The following is a 16207-nucleotide window of genomic DNA, read 5'->3' on the forward strand; positions in this document are numbered from 1 at the left end:
CTAAGGTCGATGTGATAAAACACGACCAAATGTTGAAGTTTTAAATTCTCCTACCGTAGGTGGACCTCTCCACAACTCGGCCCACGTCAGAGAAATCATCGGTTGCAGTACCAAAAACGCCCTCTAATGTGTAGTCCTGCAATATTACAGATATGACAAACACATGTAGTACATGTTATGTTTACTGATGTAGTCAGAGTTACCAGAGGGAAGTCCAGCTCACCCTGGTGACCGGTGGGCTGTAGAACTCAGGCAGGATCCTGTTGGCCTTCCCAACGCTGAGAACTGTGGGTAAGAAGTTGGTGATTAAAGAGTGGAACATCAGACATCGGCAGTAATTAACACTTGATTCCTGGTGTCTGTGATGACATCACACCACAAACACGTCTCACCGAGAACCCCAGAAGAAGCCAGGTCCAGACGGTGTCCAACGCCAACTCCAATATGTTGGAATTCAGGACCAGTGACTTCAACACACAGAGAAAAAAAAACATTAAAAAAAAACTAAATTATTATCTAATTAATTCTAATGAATATGTAACGATCCTTGGACAATGTGTTGGCCATAACAGTCCTTTTTACATTTTTCTTTAAATATTTTTCTCTGTCAACATCACTTTGTGATATATTAAAAAAATTAAGCTGTGTTTCGCAAATGTTGTGCCTCGACACATGTTTTAGATTAAGAAAATCCCACAATGCACCACCTGACAGAAATGTCACACAAAATATTTGTTAAGATATAAAAATATATTCTAGTTTCAATTTACTTACTGAGTATAAAAGCTAGGCCTGTTTAGTTGAACAAAATGCTATTTATATGCTATATATATAGTATAGCAATCTCTGCTGCCACATAGTGGAAGAGTATTTAATTACTCTGCCTGTAGGAGTAGCCAGATGAACAGAGAAATTATTATTTGGAGTAAATTAAATTAAATAAATAAAAGTTTTTATATCCACTTAAGTGAAAATATTTTCCACTAGACCATCTCTCATGGCACACTAATGTGCCGCGGCCCAGTGGTTGGGAATGACTTCTATAGAAGATGGAGACCATAATGGAGACCATAAAATCTCAGTGAAGTTAAAATTAACCTCACTTTAACATTAGCCTACATTGACAACATGTTACCCACGGCTTTGTTTACAACTTCTTAATAACTTTACGACTAACCCTCGCATCGACTGAAGACCGTGGACAGGTAGACAGACTTACCCAGATGGTGGTGGGACAGGGCAGGGACAGAGGTTGCAGTCAGTGTGACTCTTTTTTCTCCATCATTGCTGGGCTCTTTGAGTAGACGGATGAGCGGAGGACACGGCTGTCGAGGGGCAGCATTTATGTCTGTAACACGGAAGGTCTTCCAGGATTAATGGACGGATGTTTTGTCAGCGAGGTTACAGGTGAAACACACGGGCTGCCGTACGAGCCACCGCTGAGCAACAACTGCAGGTATTCATTTATTTATTGATATAAAACATTGACTAATGCTGTTTGTTTTCTCACCTGTTAGAAGTTTTGTCTCGATGGTGTCCCGCACGACTCTCCAGTGAACCCCGGGAGGTTTGTACACAGAAAACAGTCCTTCTAATCTGTGAAACACGCGAATCGCTGGGGTCGCCATTTTCGCTAGACATTCGGTCACACGAATATTTAAGTGTCCATCGTTGTATTTGTGTAATTTAATATAATTTCCAAATGAAACTCCTGGCGGTACAAGCTACAAACGATACACAGTTGCCTTCAATTTTCCTACACATGCTGGATGCCGTGTAAAAGTGTGATTGCAGCAACTCACTACCGCCATCTGCTGTGTCGGATGTATGGACACCCGTTCCAATAACAGATAAAATCAATGTGTCCACGGTTCATACTCCACACCGGTTGGTGGCGGTAATGTACCAGTTTCTATTGAACACGATGTGCGGGTGGAGTTTGAGCAGCAGAAGAAGTACAAGAACCGGAAGTAAAGTAGAAGAAGAAAAGAGTTGACAGTAAGCGGAAATTAGCTGCACATATTTATTATTAAACATGACGTGACAGTTGAAGAGTGCGCTGGCAGCGATTATGTCTGAATGTGACGTTTGTTCAATGATCTGTACGTGTCTGTGCAGGTGTAATGCGGGTTCCTCTGAGGTGGGTATTATGGGATGTTCTGGACACGCTGCTGAAGGTGCGCCTGTCTGTAGGAGAGCAGTACTGCAGGGAGGCTGAGAGAATGGGCTTGAACCTGAGTCCTGTGGAGCTGGAGGCCGCTTTCCGACGGGCGTATCAGCGTCACTCCAGCTCGAACCCAAACTATGGCGTCAACCAGGGCCTGGGCGGACAGTCCTGGTGGACGGGGGTGGTTCGAGACACATTCTCCCAGTGCAAAGTTCACGATAAAGTCCTGCTTAATACAATGGCTCACAACCTTTACCAGGGTTTCTGCAATGCTGACAACTGGGAGGTAAATTGAGATCATTTAAAAAAAAGTTCAATATGTATTTGAATGATGTTGGTTCCTGTTCACTGAGTTACAATGAATAAAGATCAGTTTACAAACATGAGGGAAAACTTGGAATTTTTAAAAATATTAAAAATACAATATACTATACATGAATTTCTTAGGGGATGATAAAAAATAGTTTCTTGTTTAACTCTACATGAATTTCATAGGGGATGATAAAATTAGTTTTGTGTATAACTTACATGAATTTCATAGGGGATGATAAAAATTAGTTTTGTGTAAGAACTAACACAAAAATAAAAACACTTCCATAAAACAGGGAAAATTGAAGCCGAACTGCAAAAAGATGAGAATTAAAGATCATGACTTCATGCATTGATCTGAATTATGAAGTCTAAACAACTGTTTTTAAAACTAAAACACAATTTTAGGTGTACATTTTTTGATTGTTCTATAGCTAGCTTGGGGGAACTGTTTTATAAAACTAATTCAAAGTGATCAAAACCCAAACATAAAAAAAAAAGATGGCAAAATAAAACATTGGATTCCTGGTCTGTTTCAGGTTTTCCCAGATTCAAAGAAGGCTCTGGAAAGTTGCTCTTCTCTGGGACTGAAGCTGGGCGTGGTGTCCAACTTTGACAACCGTTTGGAAACCATTCTAACGGCCTGTGACCTGCTGCCTCACTTCAGCTTCTTGATGACATCAGAGGAGGCCCGTGTGGCCAAGCCCAATCCGGCCATTTTTGATCTGGCCCTGCAGAAGTGCGGGGCCCCGGCCGCCAGCGTCGCCCACGTTGGAGACCATTATGTGAAAGATTACCTGAGCTCCCGTCGTGTGGGCATACAGGGGCTGCTGCTAGACAGACACAACACGCAGAGTCAGCGCGATCTCCCCGACCAACATCGACTCACCTCGCTGGAGGAGCTGCCATCTTGGATCCAGCGGCACATGGAGTCATGTGACTGACACGGTGATCATCGTTAAAGTAAATAAATACATAAATAAAAGCAAATGTATTCAGGAGGCTGTGGTGTGCCTGCCGAATAAATGTTAGATTAACATCAATTATTATTGTTAATTAGGGATGTCCGATATTAACTTTTTGCCAATATCCGTTATGCCGATATTGTCCAAACATTTCATTTCGGAATGGTAATATTTATTTATTTATTTATTTATCTGTACAAACTACTGTATGAGTTTCTGGCACCAGCATTCTGCATACAACCCACTGATAATTAAAATAGATTAATTAAATAAGCTGCAATGCTGCCATCTAGTGGCTTTCACTTTTATATACAGCCGTTTTTTTTCCCCCAAACTATTTTTAGCACACACGTCATTTGATAAAACCCAGGCATTGCGTTATCGGGTTTTCATTATCGGAGGAAAAAACGATAACGATTCTGACAGATATTACATAATTATGCTAATATCAGGCCTAATTTTAATCATTTCAGCTGTATATAAATGAGACATGAATGCATCCTTCAGGTCCACTCGTCCCTGGTCCAGATGGTGGACATACCAAACAGCAACATTCCTTTAGACGATTTCAGTTTAATGACCTTTGCATCTGAAGCTGCCGACCTGTAATCGTCTCTGACGATCGGTTCCAGTGCTTAGCAGTAAGGATAACACGGCCCTAATACCGTTGGTTTGAAACCATCTGCTGCGGCTGATACTGCGGATAAAGAACCTTCAAAAGGACGAGGAGAGGTTTGAAGAGACAGAAAAAAAAAAAGTTTCCATTTGTCACAGTTTGACACAGAGTTCAGGAGAATTTCCTGAGAGAACAACGATCCTCTTCAGAGTACACATGGACTCCCAGTACTGCTCTGTGAAGAATACTCTGTGTACTTTAAGTGGCTCCAAGAGCCGCTTATGTCAAAGCCGGTTTAGCAGCTCAGTCCGTCGGCTCTGAGAGGCTCCGCTGAAATCCAATTGCAGACATAATGGGATTGTGAGCAGAGAATGGAGCGCCTCCTGCAGAGAGCCGGAGGTTATGGTGAGACGAAGGCACAGACGAAGAATAAAACTGGAGATTTGAAATGACAGAGAAGAAGCAGCTGTTCAGAAGTTCACACCATGAGTCAAGAACCTGAGCTGTGACAAGATTTAATTTGTGCAAAAACAATAAAAAAAAACAAAACAAAACAAAAGAAGTTTCATCCTTCACTGGGAAACAAACACATTGTGAAAACATGTCAGACAGAAATGTGTTTTTTTTTCTGACATGACATATATACAATCATACATACAATTTTTTTTTTTTTTTTATATTTTAACAAAGATGTCGCCATCATCATACGATGGAAACGAAGACGAGTATTTCAGTTCCTCAGAGTCTCTGGACATAAATGTACCATCACATTAATGTTACCGTGCTTTTTCATTTGCTTCACACCTGACTGCATATCTGTACAAGTCTTCATTTTATCCCCAATTATCTTCAACTGTCAGAGGCTTCAGCCGCTTTAAAAGAGCTCGTTTAAAGTCGATGCAATACTATAAAAGTCCTGAAGTTAGGGAGAAAAAAAAAAGTTTTCTTCTTCAGGAAACTGATTCTAAGGTGAATTAGTGACAAATCCATGAACCTTTTTCCCCATCGGTGCTCATTCAGGCAAAGTTAGATTTCCGTATATTTTCTAACTCTGCGGATGCTTCGAGACAAAGTCAGTGCAGTAGATTCTCAGTGACCACCGTGTCCGTGCACGTGAGTAAGTTAGATTTCCGTATATTTTCTAACTCAACAAAGTCAGTGCAGTAGATTCTCCGTGACCACCGTGTCCGTGCACGTGAGTGGAATTATAGTATGCAAAAATATTTCTTTTTAAAAATAAAACCTCAGAAGTATTACTACTTGGAAGTGCAGTTCAGGAATAAAAAAATAAAAACTGACAGATATCTGAGGCCCAGCAGCAACAACGCAAACCACAGCGGGACAGCTTCAGTCGATGGAGGAGGAGGAGGAGGAGGAGGATGTGGTTTTTAATCCAGATCAAGTCGTCCTCCTGTCAGCTGATGTGAGCACTGTCTTTAAAAGCTGATGTTAAAATGTTCGAAAAAACACGTCTCCTGTGCTGAGAGAGTCATTTTGGAAGTGCAAAAATATAAATATGAAAGACGAAGGTAAGAGACAGGTGTCAGTGCTCACGTCAGTCAGTGAATCGTTGTTGTCCCGCGGCCACGGCGGTCAGGCCTTTTAGTCTTAACTTAACTGCACAGGAGGGTCAATTTCCTCGGGAAAATTCCATCCTCGGAACGAATTGTTGTTTTCCACAGAATCAAAGACGGGAGAAAACACATTCCTGTGTCGTTTTGGTCCAAAGGACTCGAAAATCAGTGCACAAAAACAGGAACGTCACGGATTGTTGAACAGCAGCCTCCAACAGTCCGACCTCAGACACACACGTCGTAATGGTTTCTTCTTCGACACTGGTTCTGAGATGAAGGTTGAAGAACGGCTTCAAACCACTGCAAAAAAAACAAAACAATAAGTCGATATTTACAACTCTGCTAGTACGCCCCCTTCAGGATGACACTAAATCACTGTCTAAACAACATCGTTATATAAAACAACGACGTTAACGTACCGCTCTCTGGGGGATAACAGGAAGTGGCGTGTTTCTCCTGGACGTAACGCTGTGTGTAACGTCGCCGTCGACAATCCTGCTGCCACCAGCAACTACAGGAAATGACCAGGGACCAAACACCAGGTGACTCAAAATGAAATAAAAATAAAATCTGAAATGTGCTTGAACTTTGACTGGAGCGTGAAAATGACATGAATTCAAAGAACTTTACAGAAAAAATAAAAATAAAAATATATTAATGCAGTTCAAGACCTGACAAAAAAATGGTGGTAAAACAGAAGAGAATTTTCAAAATAAAATTTCCAGTTTATATTTAATTTGAGTCTGTAATTAAAATAAAGCTAAGGTATAAATAATCACATTTAAAAAGATTAATTCTTAAATTAAAAAAAAAAGATTAAAACTGAATGAGTGCTTCATACTCACTGTAACAGTGTACACAACAGTATGATGAGAACACACCCAATAACACACAACACCAGCGCCGTGGCAACGTTGTGTGGTCTGTGATTGGTCGCCACCACAGCCAGCAGGTCTGCGTGTTCACACCTCATCCCCATGAAGCCTGGATGGCACCTGGAAAATCAAAAAAAAAAACACCCAAAAAACACCCAAAAAACAAAACAAAAATCATTTATTTTGATCTGACTTTGTTTGGACTGCACTGGAAAATGTCAGATATAAAATATTAATCATCATATTTTGGGGGAAAATAACAAACGTACTGCTACAGGGAGTCCATTTGATCTGACTTTGTTTGGACTGCACCAGAAAATGTCAGATAAAATAAAATATTAATCATCATATTTTAGAGGAACACACTTACACACACGCAGGCGTCTCCTCCAGTATCAGGAAACGACATGTGCCGTGGAAGCAGAAGTGGCGATGGGAGTCTGGACACTCGTCGAAATGTGACCGAACGGCCGCGATCACAAACTCTGTGGAGGAGATAATCCAGTGGACGTCAGTTCACAGATGACGCCGCTCCGAATAATAATAACAATAATATTTATTCATTTATCTGTACAAACCACTGTATCAGTTGCTGGAACCAGCATTCAATCCTCTGATTAATAAAATGAGCTGCAATGCTGCCATCTAGTGGCTTTCACCTTCATATACAGCCGTTTTTCTCCGAAACTATTTTTAGGTCACACATCATTTGGTGAAACCCAGGCTTGTATTATCGGGATTTTTATTATCAGTGGAAGAAAAAAAACGATTCTTACATTCATATACAGCTGTTTTTCCCCAAAACTTATTTTCACATCATTTGGTGAAACCCAGGCATGTGCTATCGGGTTTTTTATTATCGGTGGAAAAACCAAAAACGATTCTTACAGATATTACATAATTATGCTAATATCGGGCTGATAATATCGGTCGGCCGATATTATTGGACACCTCTACTTCACTCTGAATGTTGGACCACTTCAGTGTTAGCAGCGTAGACCTCATATGGACTGGAGTTCTTTGTTCTTAGTCTAGTGTGGATTTCTGATGAATCTGTACCATGGGAGGGCGCTATTAGTCCAGTAAGAGTAAAGGAACACTCCCCAGGAGACACTGAACAAAACTCATCATCTGACGTCAGGCCTCGGGAGAGAACGCAGCCACGTATGGGTCCTTACTCACCAGCACAGACTCTAGACTCACTTACGTCACTTTTTAAAAAAAATGCTAATAAATAAAATAACAACCCATCCAGACGACAACAATTATTCAGACACGTCAAATTCCTGTGGAAGTGACTCCAACAACAGCCAGTGTTCCAGCAGCAGCTACAACAGACGCCGTAGTGACGGACGTCCAGACAGACGTCTTTGTCCCGCAGCTGCAGTAAATGGACTTCTGGACTGCAGCCTGGATGTATTGTGTCTTTCTTTCAGGGAGGGTGAACAACAGCCCTCTGTTGTCCCTGAGGCATCTGTCCTCCAAGTCCTGTATCCATGTGATTTTGGCAGGAGAATGAGGAGGAGACTGAAACAGAGCGCAGCCCTGGGGGGGGGGGGGGGGGTACACACTAAGGTGCCCTTTACATAACAACAATACAGTAGGTGCAGCTTTTGTTCAAATTGCTGAACATGCTTTTCATGCCGCCTCCTCACACTAAGAGGATCAATTATCAGTGCTCGACAGACTGTCTGTGGAATATTGATGCACAGAAACACGGAGGAACTATCTCCAACATTAACCCTGTGGGCGGTGGGGTGGTGGGGGGGGGCAGGAGGAGAGGGGGGGGGGGCGCACACCACACTGGAGGAAGTGGATCAAGGTCTGGATCTGGTTTCAGGTCCTGAGGCTGAATGCGGTGGCATTCATCATCCAGAAGTTGTCTCACAGCTCAGTACCGGACCTGTCTCTGTTCCTCAGCGCTCACAGAGTTCTGAGGCAAACTACGGCCCGTGGACCAGATACGGCCGGCTGGGCTTTCTAATCCGGCCCATCAAACACTGGTACAAGGTTTGGTAAAGACTGATGTCAACTCTGCAGTTTCAGGTGTTACAACAACTCCGCTGTAATTTCTGTTGATGCCACTAGAGGGCGACAGACATCAGATATGCCAAATTATCCTTAAAAGTTTTGGCTTATTCTTATACAATTTATTTAAATTATTTCACCTAGTATTCTACACCCAACCAGTACAGTACCAGTACCAAAAACAGCCCAAAATATCAATATTTCATAACTTATCTTGTTTGTTATTTTCACATTGAAAGCCCCTAGAGGGCACTGGTGCGACTTATATTCTGGAAAATACGGTACATACTTTTAACCTGGAGGCTGCTGGTGGTTGTAGCTGCTGCAGATGTTGTCGTTGTAGTTGTAGTCCTGCTGTTGCTGCCTGTTGGTGCAGAGATGTTCTGAGGAACAGCATCATTTGGATGGACCGGACGCCCAGCATCGAAGAGTGACTCGTTTCTCTTCCCTGCTTCAAATGTGAAGATGAGACCTGAAGATGGCAGCACCAACACGTGTTTAAAACATAACATTTTAAATTCTAATCTGATGCTGTGGAGGTGAGATTATAAATGTGCAGGTGGAACCATCTACTGCTGGACGTCTGACACTCACTTCTGACTTGATGAGCTTCATGTGTGTTAGCGGAGGAGCTCGCGTTAGCGCTGCTGCTCAGCGAGGTGTTTGAAGCGACAGACGAGTTTGTATCAAAGGATACGGGAGCTTGAATCGTTGAGTTGCTTGGCCCTGCTCCAAAAGTAAAGAGGGAACCTGGAGAAAAACACAGGCAGAGAGGAGGGTGGGGGGGTGATGAGGTTGTAAGGTCGAGGAGAGTGGGTAAGGGTGAGGGAGATGTTGAATGTCAGGGTGAGATGGAGGAGAAAAGAGGGGAGATCTGTTACATTTGTCATCTTTGTACCAAGCAGACTCAGTGTGTGGGTCCATTGTCAAGATGTTTGTGTAGAGTCTCCAACTCAAATTACCCAGTGTGACTGTTAGCTTTAGCTGCTGGCTAACTCTCCCAGCAGGACTTCGTTAGCTTGAGTTTAGTTTAGGATTAGTTCCAAAAAGCAAAGATTTAGCCGAGTTTCCAGCAAAGGTAGCAGCGGTAACAAGTGGTAGCATCGATTAAAAACTAGCAATCATTAGCTTCACAACAACACTTTTACCAGGGACAGTGAAGGCATCACTGGCAGGGCTGGTGAAGTAAATGATTCGTTGCACCACATTTGACCTGTGGGAGCGCTATTTCATGACTCTTGTATTACGTACGAAGTGAAAAAAAAGAGAGAGAAAAAAACACCACAGGTGAGTTGTAGTTTTTTTCCATTTGTTATTTTTATAATAAAATATTCAGATTTTTTCACATGCAACCAATAATTTTACCATCATATCGTTGGACCCTCCAAACAAAATGGAAACGACAACAACGAGATCCCAACAAAAATACTCTGTGAATACTCCATGGAGTAGTACCTAAAAACGCACCATCACCTCCACCAGGTGACACCAGGTGTCCCATATCATCACTATTATAATGAAACAATCGGGAGGGGGGGTAAGTCAGAGCCGCTCCTGTTCTACTGTGATCATGTGACCCACTTTTCGACGTGATACCACAGCTTCACTAAGTCTCCGGAGGCCAACAATAGTACTACAGCCGAGGATCTGATAAAAGGATGAAACTAAAGAGCTATTAATACGCTGCAACCTGTAGAGACATGAAACCACAACTGAGGGCGGGTGTGGTACTACTGGGAGTAGTAGTAGTACTAGTAGTAGTAGTAGTAGTAGTAGTAGTTTAAAAAGTTGCTGCCATCACTCCACCAATAATCCATAACCTGAAGATGGAACATTCTAGACAAAAACAAAAACATACAAACCCCTGGACACAAACTGGCAACACTTTCACTGTGCGGCCACACATTTAGGTTCATGAGACGATGTTTATGATACTGATTCTGCTTCGTTTCCTCCCCATTATTCCGTGGACTGAATGTCTGCGGTTTATAAAAATAGATCAATGAAAATAATATATAATATATAATATAATATAATTTTTAAATTTTGTAAATTAAAAAATATGACTAAATGTCACCTTACATTCTTTTTCAATTTCATTTGAGTGACAAACGTTTTTCTAATATATTTTTAAAAATAAATAAATATGTCAATTGTCCCTGAGATAAAAAAATCAAAACGACCGTTACAGAAATACTAATTCCTGGATCCGTTTTCTGGAGTTCTCAGAGTGTTTTCGTCATTTATTTCTGTGGTTTTTTTTTTGTTTTGTTTTTGTTTTAGTTTTTTTTTTTCTGTAAATACTGACAACAGTACTGCTTCAAAACTGCCTGAAACCAGAGACTCACCGCTGATGAGAAGAACTGTGTCCCAGAAAATCCGTGTCATCCTGTCGACCTGGAGCCTCAACTACAGCACTGCGACCTGGAGCTGCATCGAATCACCGGCGTCTTTTAGGAAACAAGTCATTAGATTTGAACGTCCAGATTCGACAACAACAACAACAGCAGCAGCAGCAGAGAAAACACAAAATAAATAACAATACAAAAATGATAATTACAGTGGTAGTCGAAAAAAAAAATACCACCAAAACCAAATCCACTGTTTGTTCAAAAACTCTCACGGCGGAGACGTCACTGTTTTCTCTTTAACAACCAAATGAACCAGAGTCAAACCTGACTGTGTTCAATTGAGGAAACGCGTGTCCGCCTGTCAGAGTCTGACCAATCAGAGGAGGGGCTGAAGTAAAGGGGCGGGGCTTCGGTTTGAACGACAGCTTGAGTTCAGGTATATGTACAACAACGACGGTGTATGAATATGATTCATTCTTGTTTTCATTTGTTCACAACGGGTGATCAATTATAATGATTTATTTAAAGTGATTATATTTTATTCATGTAAATAAATGGTTGTTTATAAATGTAAACAACAGAAAAACAACAGTAACATGTTAGGATTTTAAACTTTTTGAGTTTCAAACAGTGTTAAATGTTAAAAAAACTTGTCTCACATTTACACTGTCTTTTCCATTTAAGTCGTAAATCCGTTTTGAAGACGTTTAAGCTAAAAAAAAAACAATGACGCTCAGCTGAAGAAGTTAGATGTAAAAGTGCTAAGATTTTATACTAGGTGAACACGCGGGGGCAGTGTTGGGTTGTGCAGGCTCGGGATAAATACAGCGTGATTTTAATTTTTTTAATATTTTTTTTTTACCAGCCACGTTTGCCTACTGTCAACGAAAAATAACGATGACGTTCACAGAGTCATTGCTAACTCACAGTAGATTCAGTGTCATTCCTGTTTGTTTGTTTATTTATGGAAATACAAATTTTTCTTTCTATTTCTCATTAACTCACTTCCTCCACTGGACATTTACACTCGTATGAATCAGTAACAAAACATTTTTATTTTGTTAACCGTTTCACAAAGTTGGATCCCGCAGTGCCTAACAATTGACATTTGAATCGATGGATAGATAGATAGAGTGATTGATGACGTAACCGTGACGACACGTGAAAACTTTCTCGCGCGCACCATACACTTGCTAGTGGTTATTTACTCTTCACACAGATGTGAACTAATTTTTAAGAACACAAGACAACCTCGAAACCAACGTCAACCTAGCGCCGCCTGCTGGACAGACACAGTTAGGGCGAAGTTTTACACTAATTCTGCAGCACGTGCATGAAAATGTTCTCGGTCACAGCCGCGAGTTTAGACATTGACGAGGTGATGGTCCTGGCTTTACCAGCAGACGGACCGATGGAAGCAGCCAATCACGTCACTGCACATTCCCCCTTTGTTTGTCTGAATGACTGACTGATCAATAGTCGGTGGAGACGGTGAATATTGACACTCGTAAATCATTGTGTTGGTTTTTCATTGTCAAGAAAAAAAAACAAACAACAACTCTACGTGCATAACAGACTCAGTGCACCTCTGCAGCCAATCAGAAGCCACATAACGGTACCTGGCGCAGACATGTGCCTTGGCTTGATCTGAGTTGGTGAATTGATGGGGTTGACTGTGAGGGCAGACTGAGAGAACTGTCGCTGCTCCGGGACTTCGTCGAGTGTTTCAGTTCAGTTACCGACGCGATGTCAAAGTCTGGTCCCCAGAAGGTAAATATATGTTTTAATTTATACATACATTGACATGTGTTTACTTAATTACTTAATTACACACCGGTGAAAAGTGTAGCCAACTCTTCAAACTCATCAGATTTGGAACTGATTTAAAAGTAGTTTCTTTACCTGATGTTTTCCAACACTGAGTTGTTGTTTTTTATAAATAAATATATATATATATATGTGTTGTGTTTCCATGTGACTCTCCAGGGCAGTTCTCTGAGGCTGGTACTGATGGTGCTGGCTGCAGGCACCGGAGGAACTCTTCAGTATGGATACAACCTGGCTATAATGAACGCTCCCACAACTGTGTGTTTGTGTTTGGTTTTTTTCATGCTAATTCGAAATATTTTACCTGGTACTGAGTGTGTGCATACGTACACCTGCGGTGCCGGTTACACCAGTGTATTTTTTTAAATTTATTTTGTGAAGAAGAAGAACATCAAAAGTGTCATCTTTTAATGTATTTCTCTTGATTAGCTGTTTATCAATTAGGACTTTTATCATCATGACGTTGGATTTTAATTCTCTGATGTGTTAAATAGACAAGGATCAAATACTGGTGACAGTTTGTGGTGAAGTTTTTTAAAGTTGTTGTACTCCTATAATATATATATATATGTGTATATATATGTATGTGTATATATATATACATATAAATATATATACATATAATCCTATAGAGAATCCTATAGAAAAGAGCTGACCAACATCTAACGAACAACTCAATACTTAAATATACATATATGTATATATATGTTAAATACATATATGTGCATATATATATACAGATACATGTATATATATTTATATATATATATTTTGTTCTTGAAAATGCTGATGATGATGATTTGACTCGGTAGATAAACACGTTTGGTTTTTTTCGGATCATAAAAAGAACAATAATTAACCCAAGTCTTTCACCACTTTGGTGAAATGTGTTAATCGGCATCACCACCGTCGGCTGCTGCGTTCACGTCGAGCGTCACTGATTAACAAAGTCTGACCTGAATGACAAACGTTGTCTCGTCTTCATCTTCAGTTCATCCAGACCTTCATCAATGAGACGGTGCGGGAACGCTGGGCCGTCCAGTTAGAGGACTACCAGGTGACCTTGGTCTGGACAATCATTGTCTCCATCTTCTCATTAGGCGGGTTAGCAGGAGCTCTTATCACAGGACCAATGAGCATACACTTGGGAAGGTGACCTGTACCATATATGGTTTGAATTTGGATTTGGATTTTTTTTTTTTTTTTTTTTATGAAAGTCCAAATGGTCACACGGGAGGATTACTTTAATGTCACGGTGTTTTCTGTTCTCTGTTCAAGGAAGAAATGTCTGCTGGTGAACAACGTCTTCCTCATGGCGGGGGCACTGTTCGCTGTTACCAGTAGAGTCGCCAGATCCTTCGAGATGATCATCATATCACGCATCCTGGTTGGAATAAACTGTGGTATGGTCATTAAGTTAGTGATACAGTGAATAATTTAAATATCTTACTATTAATAACAATAAATAATTTCCCTGGATAGTAGTTATAATGTATTTAATAATAGTTAAATTCATTATATCGTTATTATATTATTGCATATCTGACGTTATGCAGTAATATGAATTTTATTGTGTATATTTATATTTATTATTTACTATATTTATTTCCATTTTGAGGAGAACTGAGTGGAACACACAGAAACTCACCTGTCTTTCAGGAATCGGTATGAACGTTCAGCCCATGTACTTTGGGGAGAGTGCACCGAAGCACCTCCGGGGGGCGGTCTCGTTGACATCGGCAGTTTTTGCAGCTTTTGGTGTGATGTTGGGACAAGTGGTCGGACTGAGGTACGCAGGGTTTTGTTGGGTTTTTTTTTTTTTGTTTTGTTTTTTTGGTTAAGGTGATTATCTCCATTGTTTTGCAGAGAGATCCTGGGCAGCGAGCCGTGTTGGCAGTACCTTCTGGCCAGTAATGCCATTCCTGGCCTCATCCAGCTCCTCACCCTGCCCTGGTTCCCTGAGAGCCCCCGATACCTGCTGATTGACAGGGGGGACAAGGAGGCCTGTATAAAAGGTGGATATTTGAATTAGATTCTTGCAGCGCGTTCCAAAACAAAACCTGCAGAAAAGTTTCAAAACAACTCTTCTAATGCAAAATAAGGACAAGGCACCGTAGGGTCATGCACATTCAGCAGCAGTTTCCATACTTGCCCATGACTGGAGGTTTGTGTGTTCCAGCTCTCAGGACCCTCCGAGGCTGTGAGGTCCAGAGCAGCGAGCTCGATGAGATTCTCCAGGAGCAGGCAGAGACGCAGGGCATGAGGCCCAGGCGAATCTGGGAGCTGTTCCCTGATCGCTCTGTTCGCTGGCAGCTCATCTCCGTCATAATCATCAGCAGTGCCATGCAGCTCTGTGGCAACGATTCGGTGAGAAGTCCGTGGACGGAGGTCATTTATGACCTTTAAATCTAAAATCTGAATTGTAAGGAGTAAAAGCAGATATAAAATATAAATATAACATCAATAGCAACAGTATACAAGAACCGTATTTTCTAGGGATGTCCGATATTAACTTTTTGCCGACATCTGATATGCGATGTTGTCCAAACACATTTATTTATTTATCTGTACAAACCGCTGTAAAAGTATGAGATTAATTAAATGAGCTGCAATGCTGCCATCTAGTGACTTTCCCTTTAATATACATCTGTTTAACCCCAAAAGTATTTTTAAGGTACATATCATTTGGAGAGGTTGTCAATATTGGAGAAAAAAAAAAGATAACGATTTTTACAGATATTAAATAATATGCTAATAAAATAATATCGGTCGGACGACATCCCTAGTATTTATCGGACTATAAGTCACGCTTTCTTTCATCCTTTGGCTAGGTTTGCTGCTTACAGTCCGGAAAATACGGTGGATAAAAAAATATAAAGCGTTCAAACATTTTCTGCCACGTTGTTTGTTGCCTGAACTGAACAATATCTATGATATAATTCGGGAAATCTTTAATCAAATAATTTTCTCAATCAATGAGAGTCGATTAATCGATTAAAGTCTGTCACTTGACATGGCGTTTGGCGGATGGTGGTGTCAGTGGGTTCCTGCCTCTGTGGAGGCAAAAATGACATGCATCTTTAATCAGGGGAGAGAGGGGGCGATGCTGAGCTCCAGTTTCAGATGGTCTACAGTTTCCAGCTTCTCTGTACAAGTGGTGATCAGTTATCTGAGATGATCCGTCAGTAGTTTGTCTCCTGTACATGTTCTCTCGAGCTCATGTCAATAATACATACAGTGACGTCAGACTAGAACGTTCTATACACAAGGTTTCACACGGAGCAGCAGTCTTGACTCATTTTTTTTAATCTAACTCATCCAAAAAATAAATGCCGACTCAGCGTTTGTGTTTGTTCTAATCACATACTTGGCAGGTTTAGGTAGAGTACCGGGTATTATCACATAATATCCTTGTACAACATACATAATCTGCTTAAATACTTATTTCCACTGCACTCTTCTACAGTGTGTTAAAGTTTGTTTTTTTATGTTTTG

General features: G+C 40.9%; 4 protein-coding genes across 8 annotated transcripts in view; 2 read left to right on the forward strand and 2 right to left on the reverse strand.

The window, feature by feature from the left end:
• The window catches only part of LOC103385773 (mitochondrial mRNA pseudouridine synthase Trub2-like), a 3127-nt gene extending 1326 nt beyond the window's left edge, over nucleotides 1-1801 (reverse strand). The window contains exons 1-5 of the mRNA XM_008319758.2: nucleotides 1511-1801; nucleotides 1220-1348; nucleotides 393-467; nucleotides 224-285; nucleotides 55-136 (exon numbers count right to left, since the gene is read on the reverse strand). Coding sequence (XP_008317980.1) covers nucleotides 55-136; nucleotides 224-285; nucleotides 393-467; nucleotides 1220-1348; nucleotides 1511-1628 — 466 coding nt within the window. The 5' untranslated portion in view covers nucleotides 1629-1801. The remainder of the gene's footprint in view (nucleotides 1-54; nucleotides 137-223; nucleotides 286-392; nucleotides 468-1219; nucleotides 1349-1510) is intronic.
• Nucleotides 1339-4606, forward strand: hdhd3 (haloacid dehalogenase-like hydrolase domain containing 3). Of its 3 annotated transcripts, XM_008319760.3 has the most exons (4): nucleotides 1872-1998; nucleotides 2119-2453; nucleotides 3016-3439; nucleotides 3949-4606. In XM_008319760.3, exons 2-3 carry the CDS (start codon nucleotides 2124-2126, stop codon nucleotides 3418-3420), a joined length of 735 nt encoding a protein of 244 aa, XP_008317982.1. In that variant the 5' UTR covers nucleotides 1872-1998; nucleotides 2119-2123; the 3' UTR covers nucleotides 3421-3439; nucleotides 3949-4606. The 3 variants fall into 3 exon arrangements, with proteins under 3 accessions (XP_008317984.1, XP_008317982.1, XP_024916034.1); XM_008319762.3 differs by lacking the exons at nucleotides 1872-1998; nucleotides 3949-4606 and adding an exon at nucleotides 1339-1456 and having other exon boundaries at nucleotides 3016-3475; XM_025060266.1 differs by lacking the exon at nucleotides 3949-4606 and having other exon boundaries at nucleotides 1873-1998; nucleotides 3016-3475.
• A 594-nt stretch (nucleotides 4607-5200) lies between these two features.
• tgfa (transforming growth factor, alpha) lies at nucleotides 5201-11429 on the reverse strand. Of its 3 annotated transcripts, none has more exons than XM_025060265.1 (8): nucleotides 11095-11429; nucleotides 10883-10984; nucleotides 9129-9284; nucleotides 8824-9006; nucleotides 6877-6991; nucleotides 6513-6626; nucleotides 6051-6142; nucleotides 5201-5931 (listed from the first exon to the last, which is right to left on the reverse strand). In XM_025060265.1, the coding sequence occupies exons 2-8, from the start codon at nucleotides 10920-10922 to the stop codon at nucleotides 5924-5926; spliced, it is 708 nt and encodes a 235-aa protein (XP_024916033.1). In that variant the 5' UTR covers nucleotides 10923-10984; nucleotides 11095-11429; the 3' UTR covers nucleotides 5201-5923. The 3 variants fall into 3 exon arrangements, with proteins under 3 accessions (XP_024916033.1, XP_024916032.1, XP_008317975.1); XM_025060264.1 differs by having other exon boundaries at nucleotides 6477-6626; nucleotides 11119-11426; XM_008319753.3 differs by having other exon boundaries at nucleotides 6477-6626; nucleotides 11095-11426.
• A 926-nt stretch (nucleotides 11430-12355) lies between these two features.
• Nucleotides 12356-16207, forward strand: part of slc2a11a (solute carrier family 2 member 11a) — a 6142-nt gene continuing 2290 nt past the window's right edge. The window contains exons 1-7 of the mRNA XM_008319777.3: nucleotides 12356-12655; nucleotides 12872-12970; nucleotides 13704-13864; nucleotides 13991-14115; nucleotides 14372-14501; nucleotides 14579-14727; nucleotides 14892-15116. Coding sequence (XP_008317999.1) covers nucleotides 12632-12655; nucleotides 12872-12970; nucleotides 13704-13864; nucleotides 13991-14115; nucleotides 14372-14501; nucleotides 14579-14727; nucleotides 14892-15116 — 913 coding nt within the window. The 5' untranslated portion in view covers nucleotides 12356-12631. The remainder of the gene's footprint in view (nucleotides 12656-12871; nucleotides 12971-13703; nucleotides 13865-13990; nucleotides 14116-14371; nucleotides 14502-14578; nucleotides 14728-14891; nucleotides 15117-16207) is intronic.

The sequence above is a fragment of the Cynoglossus semilaevis genome, chromosome 11 (assembly GCF_000523025.1).
Source record: "Cynoglossus semilaevis isolate Cse_v1.0 chromosome 11, Cse_v1.0, whole genome shotgun sequence".
Classification (NCBI taxonomy): Eukaryota; Metazoa; Chordata; class Actinopteri; order Pleuronectiformes; family Cynoglossidae; genus Cynoglossus; species Cynoglossus semilaevis.

Excerpts from the sequence above, each read along its gene's own strand:
- hdhd3 (XM_008319762.3), top strand. The coding sequence starts at position 2,124 with ATGCGGGTTCCTCTGAGGTGGGTATTATGGGATGTTCTGGACACGCTG. Across the intron at positions 2,454-3,015 it reads GCAATGCTGACAACTGGGAG|GTTTTCCCAGATTCAAAGAA; the intron begins GTAAATTGAGAT and ends GGTCTGTTTCAG.
- tgfa (XM_025060264.1), bottom strand. The coding sequence starts at position 10,922 with ATGACACGGATTTTCTGGGACACAGTTCTTCTCATCAGCG. Across the intron at positions 9,285-10,882 it reads CACAGTTCTTCTCATCAGCG|GTTCCCTCTTTACTTTTGGA; the intron begins GTGAGTCTCTGG and ends GTTTTTCTCCAG. Across the intron at positions 6,992-8,823 it reads CAGCAGCCTCCAGGTTAAAA|AGTTTGTGATCGCGGCCGTT; the intron begins GTATGTACCGTA and ends TCTCCTCCACAG.